At 41.9% G+C, this 20,872-nt stretch overlaps 1 protein-coding gene across 1 annotated transcript in view; it reads right to left on the bottom strand.

The window, feature by feature from the left end:
- PLEKHH3 (pleckstrin homology, MyTH4 and FERM domain containing H3) overlaps positions 1 to 20,872 on the bottom strand; it is a 361,278-nt gene that overhangs the window by 162,276 nt on the left and 178,130 nt on the right. The window contains exon 4 of the mRNA XM_089681295.1: positions 4,009 to 4,203. Within this exon, the coding sequence (XP_089537421.1) occupies positions 4,009 to 4,203 (195 nt within the window). The remainder of the gene's footprint in view (positions 1 to 4,008; positions 4,204 to 20,872) is intronic.

Raw genomic sequence — 20,872 nt, 5'->3', positions numbered from 1 at the left:
ACCCCCTTTTCTGCTTACCTCTGTACCCCCTGCTCATCTCTGTACCCCAAAACCTCCTCTGTTCACCTCTATACCCCAAACTCCCCACTCTCTGCTCACCTCTGTACCCCAAACTCCCCACTCTCTGCTCACCTCTGTACACCAACCCCCACTCTCTGCTCACCTTTGCACCCCTAACCCCCCCGCTCACCTCTGTACTCCAAAACCCCCTCTCTGCTCACCTCAAACCACAAACGCTCTTGTCTGCTCATATCTGTACCCCAAACCCCCCTCTGTGATTACAACTGAACATCTAATGCCCCGCTCACCTTTGTACCACAAAACTTCAAACCCCCCTTTCTGCTCACCTCTGTATCCCTAACCCTCCTCTCATGTACCTCAAAACATCTCTGTTCACCTCTGTACCCAAAACTCCCCACTCTCTGCTCACCTCTGTACCCAAAACTCCCCACTCTCTGCTCACCTCTGTACCCAAAACTCCCCACTCTCTGCTCACCTCTGTACCCAAAACTCCCCACTCTCTGCTCACCTCTGTACCACAGACCCCACTCTCTGCTCACCTCTGTACCACAGACCCCACTCTCTGCTCACCTCTGTACCACAGACCCCACTCTCTGCTCACCTCTGTACCACAGACCCCACTCTCTGCTCACCTCTGTACCACAGACCCCACTCTCTGCTCACCTCTGTACCACAGACCCCACTCTCTGCTCACCTCTGTACCACAGACCCCACTCTCTGCTCACCTCTGTACCACAGACCCCACTCTCTGCTCACCTTTGTACCCCAAAGCCCCTCCCTCTACTCTCCTCCATACCCCAAACTTTTCTCTGCTCATCCCTGTACCTCTAACCCCCCGCTCAACTATGTACCCCAAAACCCCCTCTCTGCTCACCTCTGTATCCCAAACCCCCATCTGCTCACCTCTGTACCCCAAACACCCCTCTCTGCTTACCTCTGAACCCCTACCTCCCCGCTCACCTTTGTAGCACAAAACCCCAAACACCCCTTTCTGCTCACCTCTGTACCCCCAACCCTTTGCTCATCTCTGTACCCCAAAACCACCTCTCTGTTCACCTCTATACCCCAAACTCCCCACTCTCTACTCCCCTCAGTACCCCAAACTCCTCACTCTCTGCTCACCTCTGTACCCCAAACCCCACTCTGCTCACCTCTGTATACCAACCCCCTTTCTATGCTCACCTTTGTATCCCAACCTCCTCTCTCTACTCTCCTCTGTACCCTAAACACCTCTCTCTGATCATCCCTGTACGGCTAACACCCCTGCTCAACTCTGTACCCCAAAACCCCTTATCTGCTCACCTCTGTATCCCAAACCCCCTGTCTGCTCACCTCTGTCCCCAAACACCCCTCTCTGTTCATCTCTGTACCCCCCAACCCCTCTTTGCTTACCTCTGAGCCCCAAACGCCCCGCTCACCTTTGTAACACAAAACCCCAAACCCCCCTTTCCGCTTCCCGCTGTACCCCTAACCGTTTGCTCATCTCTGTACCCCAAAACCACCTCTCTGTTCACCTCTATACCCCAAACTCCCCACTCTCTACTCACCTCAGTACCCCAAACTCCCCACTTTCTGCTCACCTCTATACCCCAAATCCCACTCTCTTCTCACCTCTGTACACCATCCCCTTTCTATGCTCACTTTTGCTACCCCAACCCCCTCTCTCTACTATCCTCTGTACCCAAACCCCTCTCTCTGCTCATCCCTATACTGCTAACCCCCCCACTCAATTCTGTACCCCAAAACCCCCTCTCTGCTCACCTCTGTATCCCAAACCCCCTGTCTGCTCACCTCTGTACCCCAAACACCACTCTCTGTTCCCCTCTGTACCCCCAAACCCCTCTCTGTTTACTTCTGGACCACTAACGCCCCGTTCACCTTTGTAGCACAAAACCCCAAACCCCCTCACTGCTCACCTCTGTACCTTACTCTCTCTGCAAGCAAACCCCCAATTCCTTTTTGATCCTCTCTGTTCCCCGCTTTCCTCTCACCAGAACCCCAGGGCAGGACTATTCTTCCACTATAAACTACAAGGCTGGCTGAGTAAGGAGTCTAGCAAGGCTAGTGAACTTCAAGGGCATATGGCTGGCTGTAGCTTTGCATCGGCAGCCAGTTGAAGACTTAGCACATACCTCTGCTGCTTCTTGCCCCCTTACTCAATCCTGCGAGCTTCTGCTATGCTGTAATGTAACACAATTTTCATACATCTATTCATTTAGATCAATTTATTGCCAATAATGTATATAGGTATTATGACCATTATTGTTGGTAGTACTTTCGTTATTATTGTTAATATTATTATTATTTTTATTATGCTATTATTTTTTAAAATTATTTACCTATTTATCATTTATTTATTTTTGGGGGTTTTTTCTTTTACATTTTACGATTCTACAATGGCATTGTATACCGTATGGTTCAATTTATACACATACCAGTTTTGAGAGTTTTACCCAATTTTTTTTTCTCTTTTTTTAAATTAGGTTGACATATCACCTATAATGTATCATTTTAATTATTGTCTTTATCTCTCTCTCTCCTCTCTTTCTTTCGCCTTCACCCATATTCTCATTTTTGTTCAGCATGTTATCATTTTTATGTAATTATTTTGTTTCTATTAATACCCCATAGAGGCGACATTGTATTGATGTTAGATTAATATGAAAACTTTCTTATGTTCTTTCTAGTCCTGATGAAGGGGGCACTTAGACCCCTAAAATGCATTGGTTACTTTTCGAATTATACCCCTGACCTTTAATGGAATAAAGTTGTATCTGGACCTCTTTGCAGTGATGTGGCGCTTCAATTTCAACTCATCTTACATTACACTACAAGGCAGGGAGACTGGAGATCCTCTGGGGTGTAGAAGCCGCATGCCCAGGAACCACATCATTTACCCCAACCTTAATGCCTTAAGATAATACCAGTGGAGTATACCTGCTGGTCCAGCATTGTCTTTCCATTTTCAGCTATTGCTCGCTCATCTCTATGGCCTCGGGGGACTGGCACGATGTCACATCTGGCTCTGGACATTTTTTTTTAAAGCATTGGATCAATGTTTTTTTTTTTTTTTATCTAATGCTTTCCATTGTAGAGGAGAGATGTGGGGTCTTATTGAAAAAAAGAAGACCTGCCACTGCTTATTTAGATCACATTCATCGTGATAATAGTAAAAGTGATCAAACATTTTTTTTAAAGGGACAGTGTAAAAATAAAAAAAATGTAATAAAATAAAAAAAAGTAAAGTGCCCCTGCCCCCCCATGCTCGCTTCTAGTGGTGAACAAATATGTAAGTCATGCCTACATATGTAAACGGTGTTTACACCACATGTGAGGTATTGCCACAAATGTCAGAACAAGAGTAATAATTCTAGCACTGTCTTCCTCTGTAACTCTAAACTGGCAACCTGTAAAAAATTTTGCCTATGGAGATTTATAAGTTCCGTAGTCTGGTGCCATTCCACGAGCATGCAAAATTTTAAAGCCTGACATGTTTGGTATCTATTTACTCAGCAGCCCAATATCATCTTTCATATTTTACAAACAAAAATTAGGTTATATATTGTGGGTTTTTTAATTCAATAAAGTGTACTTTTTACAAACAAATTGCATTTGAAAAACCGCTGCGCACCTTGTGACATAAAAAAATTGCAGTGACTGTCATTTTATTCACTAGGGCTAAAAAAATATATATAATGTTTGGGGGTTCTAAGTATTTTTCTGGGAAAAAAACACTGATCCTAACACAGTCAAAGAGAAGGCAAATGAAATATATTTGCAAAGCTTTCGGGCACTGTATAACTTAATATATTTAAAGATTAACAGTGTTTTAAAACAGTTTCAGGTTTTGCCTTTCAAATAAACCAATCTGATATATAACTGAATTTCCTATTTATTTTACAAGAACTTCAAGCAGCCAAATTTCTGTATTGGCCCACACATTCCAGCTGAGTTGCCCAGCTGTGTGCTCAGCTGCCCATTCCTTACCTGTCTCCTTGTAAGTCTGCTTGGATGGCCACATGACCGAGCACAGGCTGGTGAGTACTAGGCTTCCTACCCGTTTGTTTGGTTTCTCATTGCTACTGTAACAATCCAAAGAATCCGAAGTCAGGACAAACCAGTATTTCTTCAATCTGGACCAAGGACGTCTTGCTTCTCCACTCACATCACGCTGCAACCAGCCTAAGGCACATAATAGAAAGAAAGGAAAGGTTTGGTAAAAACATGTCCATTTATATCACCCCTCTCATTCATTCGGTGGAGATACTCTAAGGAACACTTACAGTATATGCTCTATGAACACCATCCAAATTCTTAATTCTTTGGGGCTAATTTAAATGACTGTATTTGAACTTAACCCTTACCATGACCTATGATCAGAAGGAGGTGACATTTAGGGATGTAGTTATCCAACAGGGTGAGTATGGTAGTCTGGCCAGCTGCCTATAACAGAAACCCATGGCTGGCAACTCCCATTTTGCATGCCTCTGGCTTACACCCTAAGGCCCTAATATCTTCAATCCCATATGCACAATACCTGAGGGTGAGAAGAAATTATTTGGATGAAACCTCCTTCAAAAAGGAAGTTGCAGCTTTAAGTAACAGTCTGTTAGAGAGACAAAATCTTGCTTAAAAAAGGCCTATGGATGTGTGGAAGCCAAACCCAGAAATGATCTCCTATATACCAAAAAGGAAAAGGGGATAAAACAACCCAGCCAGGATAATTATGAAATTCTCAAATTAACATGATAAATTTCGAAATATTTAGCAAAAATATTGGCACCTACTCACAATGGATCCCCTGGTGGGCAAATTTATACCCCCAGCCCCCCAATAACATTTAGAAGAGCTACCTCCATAAGAGATCGCATGATACAAAGTGAATTAAGGGGAGACACTCACAAATATCCCTGTAAACATAAAGGCACCTTCATCTGCGGGGCATGTAACTATTGCAAATATATGTGTATGGAATCACAATTTAGACTACCTAATGGAGAAAATTTTTGTTCAAACATGCATTTTCATAATCAGTTAGTTGGACCAATTTTGTTTCGAATAATTGGATAAAAAACCTCAAAAACAGTGTGGTGTATAATTTAGTTAATATGTAAAGTTTATGCAGTGGTAAATATAAATAACCAGCAATATGGCTGGGGAACAAAATATCTAACCCACTCTGAGAATAACAGACAGAAGATATATACATACACACACACACTGTTAGAGGATGCAACTGCTACACATATCAGACTTGAAAAAACAAAAACAAACAAAAACACTCATTCCGTTTTTGGATCTATGCCCAACCGAGACACTTTCTTAGATCTCTGACCCTGCTAAGCGCCTATTCCCGACCACTCACCCCATTTAAAGTCCTTATGCTCCCAAACTGCTCCTCAAAGGCACCTGGATCTCTACTATTTATAATCACTTCTTCAACTGCCATTCCCCAAAGGCTGGGAAGGCCAAATCGGCCTGGGAAAGGGATCTCTCTCTGGACTTAACTGACAAGGAATGAGAACACATCCATACCTATATACACAAAGCTTCGGTGAACGTGACAGTTCAGAAAAACGTCCATAAATTAGCATTGCGCTGGTACAGAACACCAGTACAGATACCCAAATTCGCACTTCATATACACAGATACAAAAATTCACCTCATATGCTCGGTCACCACATACACTCTAGACTTTATTCTGGCTCAGTTTCTTCTACACCATATTTCTCTACCCTGAAAAGCCTACTTCAAGTCTCTGGCAGTGCACATGGTGAATGCTGCCAAACTCTGTATATCAGCCCACTGGAGATCACAGTAAGCTCCATCCATCTGGAATGGTTCCTCAGACTCAACAGAATAGCAGAGATGGAAGAACTGTTTGCAATCTTCCATGACAACCCTTCAAAATTCTCAAACTCCTGGTCTTCCTGGACCCATTTCCAAACCACTCTGGAATATTCCCATCTCCTGGGAGGCTCACTTTAAACTTTTGTCTCACTTGGCGCCTTCAGACCAGCATTTTGTCCAGAACCCCTGTATTCAGAGTACTCAAATTCTGGTGGCTAACTGAACCATGCTGAAGGTAGCAGTTTGGGAGTAGGCGGGCAGGGATCACCACATCCCCATCTCCCTATTCACTTCCTCTTTCCTTCGCCCTCCTTTTTTTCTCTCCCTTACCCACTCCCCTTATGTTTTTCTTTTTACTATCTTTCTTTCTTTTTTCCTTGACTTCCTCAACTTCCCATTATCTTAGATTCACACATTTCTCCAGTGAGTCAATACTCATGGTATTGAATGCCCCATGTAAATGTCCTCTTTACTATCATATTTATAATCAGAGCCACCTCCCACAGGCTAGTATACTAAGAAGCTTCAGTTAGATTATTGACTGTTTGGCAGGCTACAAGTGGCCAGGACGCTTGTCGTTTTGTTGGGCAAAAAGAGGCATGGTGGAAAGCTGCTTTGTTTTTATGACACGGCTGGTTTTTCACTCTTCATTTGTTTACTACTGTTTTTCACTCTTCATTTGTTTACTACCACACATCCATACATAAATGACAATACAATACAATTGACAACCCCAGATGTTCAGGCGATATACTGGATTTGTTAAAGATATTTGGCTGGATCAAGTGGACAATATCTCCAAGTCACTTCAACAGGAGATCATATATATAGTGTATGTCCATGGGTTTATTATTGGGGACTCTGCCCTATATACACTGACTACATGAATGTAAGTGGAGGCGGATTTGCCTGTTGACTATCAGTTTGAAACTGATGTATACATACTGAGTTAACGGAACTTCATTTTGGGATATCATTAAAATACTCTCATGCCTCAACCACATTAATAGGAGTCGGTGGTGATTTTGTGATACAGTATACCTTTTGGTTGGATCTGTTTGCTCTGAAGTGATATGGTTGTAGTCCACCTTTTTGTTTGTCTGGAAATTGGTCTCTGGGATGATCCCCCTCCCTGTTGTACCCCTACATCAGCCCTAAAGACTTTCAACCATCTTTTATATATGTCCTGATCAGTGTATGACAACACCTACCCAGCCAGTTCTGAGAAAGTGAGAAAAGTTCACAAAACATGTCGACTTTTGAACATGGAGACGCTGTGGACAAAGGCCTACATTGAACCATGATAGTCATACTTACTGTATGTGACCACTAGAATATTTGTTGTAACTAGTTTATTCTAACAATTTTAATTTTGTGGAAATAAATATATGAAATTTTAATGGGTTGCCTCGTGTTGTGCCGTGTGTTGTAACATTGGTTCCAAAAATAGTTGTACAAATTTTTGGATGTGGCACGGTGAGGGTCTTGTCTATTTTTACACACACACATACATATATATATATATATATATATATATATATATATATATATATATATAGTACATTTAAATCAGTCCCTAACCATCAATCTAAGGTCCCTAACTCACATTCATACAAACACATACTAAAACCAATTTAGACAGAAGCCAATTAACCTACCAGAACGTCTTTAGAATTTGGGAGGAAACCCAAGCAGGCACAGGGAGAACATGCAAACTCCAGGCAGGTGGTGCCGTGGTTGGGATTCGAACCAACAACCCTAGTACTGCCAGGCGGAAGTGCTAACCATTTAGCTACTGTGCTGCCCACATCTATGGCTTTTTAAATTGCAATTAGTGAGTGTATAAATAGTCAATGGGTTTATTAGCTCTCACATGGATGCACTGAACAGTCCAGATACTGAGCCATGGGGAGCAGAAAAGAACTGTCAAAAAATCTGCATAACAAGGTAATGGAACTTAAAGAGAAGGATATAAAAACATATCCAAAGCCTTGAATATGCCAGTCAGTACTGTTCAATCACTTATTAAAAAGTGGAAAATTCAGGGATCTCTTCATACCAAGCCAAGTGGACCAAAAAATATTGCAGCCACAACTGCTAGAAGAATTGTTCAGGATACAAAGATATTTTAATGCCCATGCCACAAAAAAACCTGGTTATAATATACCTAACACCTTGACACACCTCACAGCTTCTGGCACACTGTAATCTGAAGGGACAAGACAAAAAGTAGAGCTTTGTTGTCACAACCATAAGCACTATATTTGGAGAGGGGTGAAGAAGTCCTAAAGTGACAATACCATCCCCATTGTAAAGCATGGTGGTGACTCACTGATGTTTTTGGGGGGGGGGGGGTGTTGAGCTCTAAAGGCATGGGAATCTTGAGAAAATTGATTGCAAGATGAATGTAGCATGTTATCAGAAAATACTGGCAGACAATTTGCATTAATAATGATATGTATCTAAATATACATATACGTGCCGCGCTCCATATTAATAACAAAACTGTATATAGTAAATAATAGTGATAATAATATCGTGAAACCGAAGTGCTACAAACAAGTGCAACATAAAAATGAAGTATGTAAAGATGTGATTCTGCCAATAGTATAACAGTCCTCTTTACACTTCTATAAATATTTCAGTGATGGGTGAAGTATATGGTGCCACACTCCTGTGCTCTGTGGATAGGTGTGCGCTCACCTCCTTGTCAGCCAGACAAGCTGGCTGAACACACTTTTTGTCCTCACTGGACTAGGTGGGAATCTTTGCTTTATCTGCGTGTCTCCATCCAATGCTGGGTTGCCTAGTTGCCACCAGAGGTCTCCCTCCTTCCACACTAGGACCTCAATGGATTTCTTATGGGGATGGTGAGGATGGTTTTTCTCCTCTCAATTGCACCATGTAAGAGACAAAAAACCACAAATGGTGCCTTATCCTTTGTGTGGCCAGAGCCCGTTTATTGTAAAGGAAACGCCACTCACATTTCAATCCATCAGTGCAGTAATCAGCTGGCGTGTATGTCAGTCCTGTGTAGCTAGCGCCGCTCGTCCACCGCGGCGTCGTGACGTCAGAGCCCCTCCCCTACGCGTTACGCCACAGGGTCACGTGGCTTCATCAGGGGGATTATAATAAAACGTCACTGCGCTCTGCTCTCTATATATAGAGACAGTCGGCGCCATTTTCTAGTGGTCCGCTTGGGCGCGGCCATTTTCCCATGGTCTGTGTGCACCTATTTATCTCTGATGTGTGTAACACACATCAGGAGTTCTTATTTAGGTTACCGGATATACTATTCTCTATTCTGACTAAATTGTCACATTGCACCAGCCTCCAGGATCATGAGACACACGCAGCTTTACAAATAAGTGGGTGTAATACAAAAACCGAATGGCATGAATATAATTATTAAAAACAATCTATATCAATATTTTATTTAAATATGTGCTAGTATAAAAACATATTACAATTGAATTATCCCTACCAGATAAAATATATGTATGTGTGTGCTAGGGATTGCCACACCCATATATAAGTATACTAAAATGTTAAAATTACATAAACTTATAATGTAAAAGACCATAATATGTAAGTAAAAATATTGACAATAAAATTATAAAATGTGCATGAAGGTACAAATCCAAACGCCCAATAAATCATCAGAGGCCCTCATGTACGCCTCCTACCACCTAATACCCCCTTCTATATCCTTTCTTTATTAATTTCCCTATTCATATGTCACTACAGCATCCACTATACCTATTCATTTAGTACATGATGGGCACCAATTCCTGTAATTTAGCAATACTGTATTGTTGTTAAGTTGTGATTGGGTACTGTCTATATCTCTCAATGATTACTCCTCTCCATATGCTACTTACAAAAAGGTGTTTATTTTAAAATCCCTATGGGGGTTAATATCTGCTAAATCAAACTTCTCTTTACATATTGCTAATAAAACACGTCAGGTCAAATTCCTTGTTCAAACCATGTGGGGCCATACATTTCATTTCATAAATCCATTTGGATTCTTTTTTACTTATCTCCCGTACCAGGTTATCGCCTCTCCAATGTCTATTATGCTTCTCTATTCCCCAGAATTGTAATTTGGATGCGTCTTGGTTATGGCATTGTCGGAAGTGGTCTGAGACATAGTGGTATTTATATCCTCTGTTAATGTTGTACACATGCTCCTTAATGCGTTCTTTTAGCGCTCTTTTAGTTCTACCAATGTATATGAGGTTGCATGGACATTTCAACGCATACACTACTCCCTTCGTTTCACAAGTCATGAACTGTTTAATTTTATATTCCTTGTTATTGTGTGTATTAGTAAATGTGAATCTTCGTCTCGGGTTAGCTACGACTCTCTTACATCCATAGCACCTCCCGCATGCATAGAACCCTTCACCTTGGAAAAAAGTGCAGTAAGAATTTTTTAGTGGTTCCAATACATTTTTTACCAGCATATCCCTTAAGTTGGGTGCCTTTTTATATACAAATTTCGGTTTTGGGGGGATGATATGCTTAAGGTGTTTGTCCAGTTTTAATATCTCCCAATGTTTGGAGATAATACTCTGGACCGCTTTGTATTGTTTATGATAATCCAATACTATGGGCATATTGTACTCTTCCCCATTGATCTTTGGCTTGTCCATCAGTAAATTGTCTCTATTCATTTGTCCCACTTCATATCTTTCTTTTTCTATTGTGACTGGGTCATATCCCTTCGCTACAAATCTATTTTTTAGCACTTCACTTTGTGCTTTGTAGTCCTCTTTTCTACAGCAATTCCTTTTCACCCTTATAAATTGGCCCTTCGGGATATTCTTAATCCACGGTTGATAATGACAACTCGTAATGGGTATATATGCATTCCGATCCGTGGTCTTAAAATAATTTTTTGTATATAATATCTGTCCTTCTTTCTTAATTATGATATCCAAGAAGTTGATTGCATCATCACTAATAGTCCAGCTCAGATCAATATTGTCTCTATGGTTGTTTAGTTCTTTATAGAACAATTCTAAACACTCTTTATTCCCCTCCCATATGAGGATAATGTCATCAATAAATCTGCGGTACAATCTAATTTCCTTCCTGGGATGCTGGTAAACAGTCTCCTCCTCCCATTTAGACATGTACAAATTCGCCACACTAGGGGCGAATTTGGCTCCCATCGCTATTCCCCTGATTTGTAAGTAGTACTCCTTCTTGTACCAGAAATAGTTGTGGAGTAGACAAAATTTCAGACTTTTGATGATGAATTTTTTGTGTTTATTAGGAATACTCAAATATTTATTAAGGGCCCACTTAATTGCTTCTATTGCTCCTCTGTGATCAATGTTTGTATATAGTGAGGAGATATCTGCTGTACTCATCAGCGTATCGTTGTGTGCCTGTACTTGCTGTATTAACTTGATGGTATGCTTCGTATCTTAAGCATATCATCCCCCCAAAACCGAAATTTGTATATAAAAAGGCACCCAACTTAAGGGATATGCTGGTAAAAAATGTATTGGAACCACTAAAAAATTCTTACTGCACTTTTTTCCAAGGTGAAGGGTTCTATGCATGCGGGAGGTGCTATGGATGTAAGAGAGTCGTAGCTAACCCGAGACGAAGATTCACATTTACTAATACACACAATAACAAGGAATATAAAATTAAACAGTTCATGACTTGTGAAACGAAGGGAGTAGTGTATGCGTTGAAATGTCCATGCAACCTCATATACATTGGTAGAACTAAAAGAGCGCTAAAAGAACGCATTAAGGAGCATGTGTACAACATTAACAGAGGATATAAATACCACTATGTCTCAGACCACTTCCGACAATGCCATAACCAAGACGCATCCAAATTACAATTCTGGGGAATAGAGAAGCATAATAGACATTGGAGAGGCGATAACCTGGTACGGGAGATAAGTAAAAAAGAATCCAAATGGATTTATGAAATGAAATGTATGGCCCCACATGGTTTGAACAAGGAATTTGACCTGACGTGTTTTATTAGCAATATGTAAAGAGAAGTTTGATTTAGCAGATATTAACCCCCATAGGGATTTTAAAATAAACACCTTTTTGTAAGTAGCATATGGAGAGGAGTAATCATTGAGAGATATAGACAGTACCCAATCACAACTTAACAACAATACAGTATTGCTAAATTACAGGAATTGGTGCCCATCATGTACTAAATGAATAGGTATAGTGGATGCTGTAGTGACATATGAATAGGGAAATTAATAAAGAAAGGATATAGAAGGGGGTATTAGGTGGTAGGAGGCGTACATGAGGGCCTCTGATGATTTATTGGGCGTTTGGATTTGTACCTTCATGCACATTTTATAATTTTATTGTCAATATTTTTACTTACATATTATGGTCTTTTACATTATAAGTTTATGTAATTTTAACATTTTAGTATACTTATATATGGGTGTGGCAATCCCTAGCACACACATACATATATTTTATCTGGTAGGGATAATTCAATTGTAATATGTTTTTATACTAGCACATATTTAAAATATTGATATAGATTGTTTTTAATAATTATATTCATGCCATTCGGTTTTTGTATTACACCCACTTATTTGTAAAGCTGCGTGTGTCTCATGATCCTGGAGGCTGGTGCAATGTGACAATTTAGTCAGAATAGAGAATAGTATATCCGGTAACCTAAATAAGAACTCCTGATGTGTGTTACACACATCAGAGATAAATAGGTGCACACAGACCATGGGAAAATGGCCGCGCCCAAGCGGACCACTAGAAAATGGCGCCGACTGTCTCTATATATAGAGAGCAGAGCGCAGTGACGTTTTATTATAATCCCCCTGATGAAGCCACGTGACCCTGTGGCGTAACGCGTAGGGGAGGGGCTCTGACGTCACGACGCCGCGGTGGACGAGCGGCGCTAGCTACACAGGACTGACATACACGCCAGCTGATTACTGCACTGATGGATTGAAATGTGAGTGGCGTTTCCTTTACAATAAACGGGCTCTGGCCACACAAAGGATAAGGCACCATTTGTGGTTTTTTGTCTCTTACATGGTGCAATTGAGAGGAGAAAAACCATCCTCACCATCCCCATAAGAAATCCATTGAGGTCCTAGTGTGGAAGGAGGGAGACCTCTGGTGGCAACTAGGCAACCCAGCATTGGATGGAGACACGCAGATAAAGCAAAGATTCCCACCTAGTCCAGTGAGGACAAAAAGTGTGTTCAGCCAGCTTGTCTGGCTGACAAGGAGGTGAGCGCACACCTATCCACAGAGCACAGGAGTGTGGCACCATATACTTCACCCATCACTGAAATATTTATAGAAGTGTAAAGAGGACTGTTATACTATTGGCAGAATCACATCTTTACATACTTCATTTTTATGTTGCACTTGTTTGTAGCACTTCGGTTTCACGATATTATTATCACTATTATTTACTATATACAGTTTTGTTATTAATATGGAGCGCGGCACGTATATGTATATTTAGATACATATCATTATTTATGGTTTAGTTTTCAACACAGTTTATGAGCTATGTGTATAGTGCTGAAGCACCAGTAGTAATATATGGTTTAAAGTTATTACTTATTACGTTAAGGGAAGTATCTTGTTTTGGCTCACGAGTATAATTTATCACATTTTAGACAATTTGCATTCTTCTGCAAGAAACCTGTGCATAGGACTCTCTTGGACTTTTCAGTACGACAATGACCACAAGCACAAAGCCAAGTTCATCCTTCAGTGGTTACAGCAGAAAAAGGTTAAGTTCTGGAGTGGCCATCACAGTCTCCTGACTTTAATATTATCACACAACTCTGAGGAGATCTCAAACGTGTAGTTCATGCAAGATGACCAAAGACTTTGCATGACCTGGAGGCATTTTGACAAGACGAATGGGCAGCTGTACCACCTGCAAGAATTCAGGGTCTCATAGACAACTATTACAAATGACTGCACACTGTCATTGATGCTAAAGGGGACAATACACAGTACTAAGAACTAAGGGTAGGCAGATTTTTGAACAAGGGTCATTTCATTTGTTAAATTATGCTTGGATTTGTTTTTGATTGTGCCATTCTGTTATGACATACAGCTGAATATGAATCCCATAAGAAATAAAAGAAATGTGTTTTGCCTGCTCACTCATGTTTTCTTTAAAAATGGTACATACTATTACCAATTCTCCAAGGGTATGCAAACTTTTGGAGCACAACTGTATCTAATTGTCGCTAAATTTGTGCTATCGTATGAATGGTTTTTACAACTCTGTGCATCCTGGGAAGACGTCTCAATGCTAGTGGTATGGAATCCAACTACCCTACTCATGATCAATCAAGGGGGGGAGCAAAGCCACGCTGCATGCTCCAACTGCAACCCACAGACTGCATAGGTGCACTGGAAACAAAGCCGTCACATGCTGACCAGCCCACAGAACACAAACCTCCTGGTATCGAGGTTACACGTTTTGAGGCTCTGCCGCTTTATCAAGTGGCTTAATCCTATACCACCTGCAAGAGGACATCTTCCTGACGCACAGAGCTTTTCTTTTTATGCAAGTGGAATCTATTGCTTCTAATAAAGTGTTTAGTTTATTGCTAATTGGAGTTTGAGCCTCTTTGCCTGTTCCATGTCTTCTCAGATTCAATAAAAGCTACACTCCATTCACATTCAGCAAATTGTTTACATTGCCAAACTAATCAAAGACTACACATTGTTTATATTCAGGAAAGGCAATGCATGTGTCATATTGAACTAAGACTGCATTTCTATTAAATCCCACAAGAGTGTTTCAATGGTCTCCAGTCCTGGGTCCATTTGTCATCAGAAGCTCAGACTATTACCCAGTTGTATTGCATGAGTAGACTTTGTTTGCATTATTTATTTTTATTCTAGTTTTTGTGATTATTACTATTGCATCATGATTTTTGGGGTGATTTTGTTTTATTATAAATCAGTCATTGGCACGACTGGAGTAATTGGTACTGCTGAATCTTGGCTTCATTCTTCACATGACTGAGCCATTAATATTCCTGGCTATGTTCTCTTTCAGAGAGCCAGGGTAAATAGGAAAGGTGGTGGTGTCTGTCTCTATGTGAGAAGTGATCTCAGAGTGAGTGTGAAAGAGGACCTAGTTGATGGAGAGTGTGATGAGGCTGAAGCATTATGGGTGGAATTGCACATGGGGGTGCATACTACAAAGGTAATTGGAGTTTGTTATAGGTCTCCCAGTGTTAATGAGGAGGTGGAGATTCAGCTCCTTGCACAGATCAAAAGGGCTGCAAGAGCTGGGACAGTGATAATAATGGGGGATTTTAACTACCCAGAAATTGACTAGGGTAATGGTACTGCGAGAACAGTTAAAAGGCAAACATTTTTAAACCTACTACAGGACAATTTTATGGTACAGTTCATAGAGGCCCCAACTAGGAATGATGCTCTGCTGGACCTAGTAATCTCAAACCATGCAGAGCTAATTATTAATGTCCATATAAAAGAACATCTGGGTAGCAGTGACCATAACATGATTTCATTTATTGTTAGCTGTAAACAGCAAGCACGTATGGGAAAAATAAAAAAGCTCAATTTTAAGAGAGCTAATTCTCCAAGGCTGAGAGCTGCTCTCCAAGACTTAGACTGGGAGGGAATATTGGCATCAATGAACACAACACATAAATGGGAGTTCTTCAAAAAGACTGTATGTGAACACACTGCAAAATATATTCCCATGGGCAACAAGTTTAAAATGCTAAAAATCAAACCTATGTAGCTTATGGCCAAAGTTAAAAAAGCTATAAATAGAAAAAGAGCTTTTATTAAATATAAAGGAACGCTATCATCGTTTAAACATTACAAAGAATATAACAGAATATGCAAAAAGGAAATAAAGGCTGCAAAAATTGAAATCAAACGACAGATTGCAAAAGATAGCAGGACAAACCCCCAAAAATGCTTCATATATATATTAATAGCCAGAAGAATGTTCCCCACTGATAGCTGAATGTAAAAGAATTGCCGGCAATTAAAAAATAAATAAAAAATGGCGTGGGGTCCCCCCTCCCATCCATACCAAGCCCTTCGGGTCTGGTATGGATTTTGAGTTGAACTCCCAAGCCAAAATGAAAAAAAAATGTTGTGGGGGTCACCCCCAAAATCCATACCAGACCCTTATCCGAGCATGCAACTCGTCAGGTCAGGAAAGGAGGGGGGACGAGCGAGCGCCCCCCCCCCCGAACCACACCAGGACACATGCCCTCAACATGGGGGGGTGCTTTGGGGCACGGGGGCTCCCCCCCAAAGCACCTTGTCCCCATGAAGATGGGGACAAGGGCCTCTTCCCTACAATCCTGGCCAGTGGTTGTGGGGGTCTGCGGGCAGGGGGCTTATCAGAATTTGGAAGCCCCCTTTAACAAGGGGGCCCCCAGATCCCGCCCCCCCCATGTGAATGAGTATGGGGTACATGGAACCCCTACTCATTCACAAAAACAAAAAGTGTAGTGTGAAAAAAGACAGGACACTGTCTTTGACAAGTCCTTACATATTTAAGAACTGTCAAACCACCGGAGCAGGCAGACGGCCGGGGGCCATCGTCGGAAGCGAAGCCTTTTTTTTTTTTAATTCTTTTTTCGGGTCTGTGGCGGCAGCCATCGTGATTGACATTGGATCTACTGCAGGGGACATTCTTTTATTATTTTCTTTTAATAAAGGACTTGTCAAAGACCGTGTCCTGTTCTTTTTTTAAACTACACTTTTTGTTTTTTGTGAATGAGTAGCGGTACCATGTACCCCATGCTCATTCACATGGGTGGGGAATGTTCTGGGGCCCCCCTTGTTAAAGGGGGCTTCCAGATTCCGTTAAGCCCCCTGCCCGCAGACCCCCACAACCACTAGCCAGGGTTGTGGGGAAGAAGCCCCTGTCCCAATCAATATGGGGACAAGGTGCTTTGGGGGGGAGCCCCCCTGACCCAAAGCACCCCCATGTTGAGGGCATGTGGCCTGGTTTGGTTCAGAAAGGGGGGGGCGCTTGCTCGCCCCCCCCCCTTTCCTAACCTGCCAGGCTGCATGCTCGGATAAGGGTCTGGTATGGATTTTGGGGGGGACCCCCACACCTTTTTTTTTTTTACATTTTGATGTGGGAGTTCCCCTCAAAATCCATACCAGACCCGAAGAGCTTGGTATGGATGGGAGGGTGGACCCCACGTCGATTTTTTATTTATTATGGTGCCGGTTTTTAAATGTAATTACCGCTTTTTTTTTTTCATTATAGCTCAGAGATTCAGCTGTCACTTTCCCCTCAGCTAAAAGAAAGAAAGTTTCCTTTTAGTTTATTTCCATGAGGTAAAAGAAACAATGTTTCCTTTTAGGGGAAAGTGACAGCTAATTCTGTGAGCTATAGTGAAGAAAAAAAAAAAAGCCGGCAATTGCATTTAAAAATCAGCAACGACATACACTTCGTATTGCAAATTCGTAAAAAATTTGTAAACCAAGGCATTATTTTCAATGGACAAGGTTATGCACTTGGGGGCTAAGAATATGCATGCATCATACATACTAGGGGGGTACAACTGGGAGAATCAATGGTGGAAAAGGATCTGGGAGTTCTGGTAGATCACAAGCTTAATAATGGAATGCAATGCCAAGCTGCGGTTTCTAAAGCGAGCAAAATCCTCTCTTGTATTAAAATAGGTATAGATTCCAGAGAGAGAGATATCAATTTACCCCTGTACAAAGCATTAGTAATACCTCATCTGGAATATGCAGTTCAATTTTGGACACCAATTCACAAAAAGAACATTGGGGAACTGGAGAAAGTACAGAGAAGAGCAACCAAACGGATAAGAGGCATGGAGGAGCTCAGCTATGAGGAAAGATTAGAGGAACTGAATTTATTCTCTCTTGAGAAGAGGAGATTAAGGGGGGATATGATCAACATGTATAAATACATCAGTGTTCATATAGTGAACTCGGTGTAGAGTTATTCACCCTGAGGTCATCACAGAGGACAAGAGGGCACTCTTTATATCTGAAGGAAAAGAAATTTAATCTCCAAACATGGAAAGGTTTCTTCACAGCGAGAGCTGTGAAAATGTGGAATAGACTCCCTCAAGAGTTGGTTCTGGCCAGCTCAGTGGATTGCTTATAGGCATCGTTGATACAGGGAATATCCGATTGCCTCTTGGGGGATCAGAAGGGAATTTTTCCCCCTGCAGGAGCAAATTGGATCATGCTTTGCTGGGGTTTTTTTTTGCCTTCCTCTGGATCAACTGTGAGTGTAGGATTATAACTTTAGTTTTTTTAATGGTTGAACTTGATGGACTTTTGTCTTTTTTTTCAGCCAGACTAACTATGACCCTACATATCATGTTGGGTCAGATGCAGTGATGGAAGTACACAAGGCACACAACGGACTGTTTAATAATCATCAGGGTATTTAAACATTTTTGAATGCGCAGGCCACAGGGGGGAGGAGCCTGAACATGTCGGCCGAGGAGAGCGCGAGGCAGTAGCTCTCCGCTAGGCTCCGCTTCCCGACCTCCCCATGGGCCCTTTAGAGCTATGTAAAGGAAGGGCAGACTCAAATGAGTGCGGAAGGCCTCGGTAGAGTAGCCGGAGAACCGGGGATGTGAGGAGACGTGAGGTGGAGAAGGAGATTGATCCCCTCGGGGCTTCACAGGACGACGGTCCGGGTTGCTGGGAGACGAGGAGACGCGGCGGGACCACGTGATCAGCCGCGGAGGATCTCTGGGAGGAAGAGAAGCCGGCCGGCGTCCCGAGGAGAGAAGGAGGTGTTGGTTCGCTCCTGGCTTTGTTCCCCGGCTTGCTGTCCAGTCTTAGACCCAGGAGACCCAAGAGACCCAGCTTGCTATCCAAGGATGGACCCCAAATAGAATTGGGGTATAAAAGAAAAGTGCAGGAGACTCGGAGGAATCCCCCTGAGGACTGAGCTTCTGAGGAAAGCCCTCCACCTGAAGCCCGGAGCCGCTGTTCAGAAAAGGAAGAAAGAGAAGTGTGAGTGAGAGCGGCTGGGGCTTACTGTGTGCTGTTATCCTGTGTGGTATAGAGGAGCAAAGGGTGAAGGAGAGGAGGGGGTGATTCCCAAGGGTCAAGAAGAAGTGGTGAAGAGAAGAGGACCAAGGAGGCTCAGAAAAGCAAAGTAAAAGGAAAAATAATAAGGCAAGGCTGAGTCACAAAATATAGACATTTGGTATCTACCTGTCTTAAGCATATACAAGAAAATAAGACCCATAGAGGACATGAAGAATAAAGGAGCTAAAGGAAGTGGGCTCAAAGGGTCTCAAACGGGTACGATTAAGAAATATACATCCCAAGGAAACATTACTCCAGAAAGGTCCCAAGGCGCAAGCGAAAAGGGTGAAATGGAAACTAGTCTGGGAAATAGCCCTAGATTATCATTGGGCATGAATAGCAGCTGTAGTCAACAAATAGCGGTTATTATGGAGAAAAAAGAATCTGACAGTGAATTACAAGTACCAAATAAGAAAGATGACAGAAATGTTTCAAAGTTTGGAGAAAATGATAAAGCAAGAAATGACAACTATTCGGAATGATTTGGGGCAGTTGTTATTGAGAGTGGAGGAAACGGAGGAGAAAGTTAAAAATAAGGCCCAAACCATAGTTAATCTAGAAAAGAAAATAACAAATATGGGGAACATTCAGAAAAAATTGCTTTATAGGATGGAGGTACAAGAAAATAAAGAAAAGAGGAGTAACCTCAGGGTATGAGGAATTCCAGAGTCTGCAACTGGGGAAACATTGTACGAATTAGTTTGCAGAATTTTAAACTCCATAATGGACAGACCGGAACTAGACTTGATGAAATTGGATGGACTTTTCAGAATAGGAAGGCTCAAACAGGTTATTGGGAGGGAGAGACCGAGAGATACAGTTGTCCAATTTCAAAAGTATGGGGATAAAGATGAGATCTGGAGGAAGATCAAAGGAAGAACAACAATTAAGTATGGAGAAATAGATATCCAGATTTTTGCGGACTTAACACCAGAGACCCTGTGGAGAAGGAGATCCCTGAGACCCTTGTTGGAGCAGATGAGAAAGCAGAACGTGCAGTATAGATTGGGAACCCCACTGTGTGCCTAATTGGATGGAGAAATGGAGTTACAGCTTACCTGAGATTTCCGGAGGAATTGAGAGACTTCTGTGATAGGCTGGACTTGCAAAGAATGGAGATAGTTGGGTGGGAAGAAGAAGAAGGAGAAATAGAAGCTATAAGAAAAGAGGACTGGCAGCGGGTTGGAGGGGGAGGGAGGGGGGGCCTGGGAGGGGGGAGAATTATTTTTTTTTTCTCTTCTCCCTCTCTCTCCCTCTCCGTCCCCCTTCTTACGATATGATACCCCCTCCAGAGTTTCTGTTCGGGGGGGTTAGTTGAAATTTGAGTCAATTTGATAGAGAGAGGGGAAATGGGGAGGTTGGAGGAGAGGTGAGCCGTTCATGGGCGAAGGTCAACCCCAAAGTCTTAAATCAAAGGTGGGAACAGGCCCACAAATTATTAGTAGGCATTTTACAAGCCTAAAAAGGGGTGGGGGAAAAAATGGGAGGGGGATAGGTGGGGGGAGGGAGGGGAGGGATGGGAGCTTGGGGGGGATGGAGGCTAGGTTGGGAGGTGGGGGGGAGGGGTTTTAGGGTCAACACTCTGCATGATAGAGGGAGGTATAAAAGCAAGGAAAGAGGAGGAGGAGAGTTGGAGGAGAAGCAGAAAGAAACAAGAAGAAAGATGGAAGAAATACAGTTTATAACTATAATGTGAACGGGTTGAATTTTCCTGGGAAAAGATTTAGTTTATTTAAAGAGTTACATCACAGAGCATCTTCAGTGGTATTTTTGCAGGAGACACATTTTGAGATAGAGTCAAATGTGAAGTTAAAATCTAAATATTATCCAATATGGTATTATGCCGACTCCCTGATTAAAAGAGCAAAAGGGGTTGCAATAGAGTTGGCAAAGAATATAA

The sequence above is a fragment of the Staurois parvus genome, unplaced genomic scaffold, assembly GCF_062004578.1.
Source record: "Staurois parvus isolate SC_StPar_1 unplaced genomic scaffold, SC_StPar_1.0 ptg000263l, whole genome shotgun sequence".
NCBI classification, from domain to species: Eukaryota; Metazoa; Chordata; class Amphibia; order Anura; family Ranidae; genus Staurois; species Staurois parvus.
This window is presented reverse-complemented; position numbering and strand designations above follow the sequence as displayed.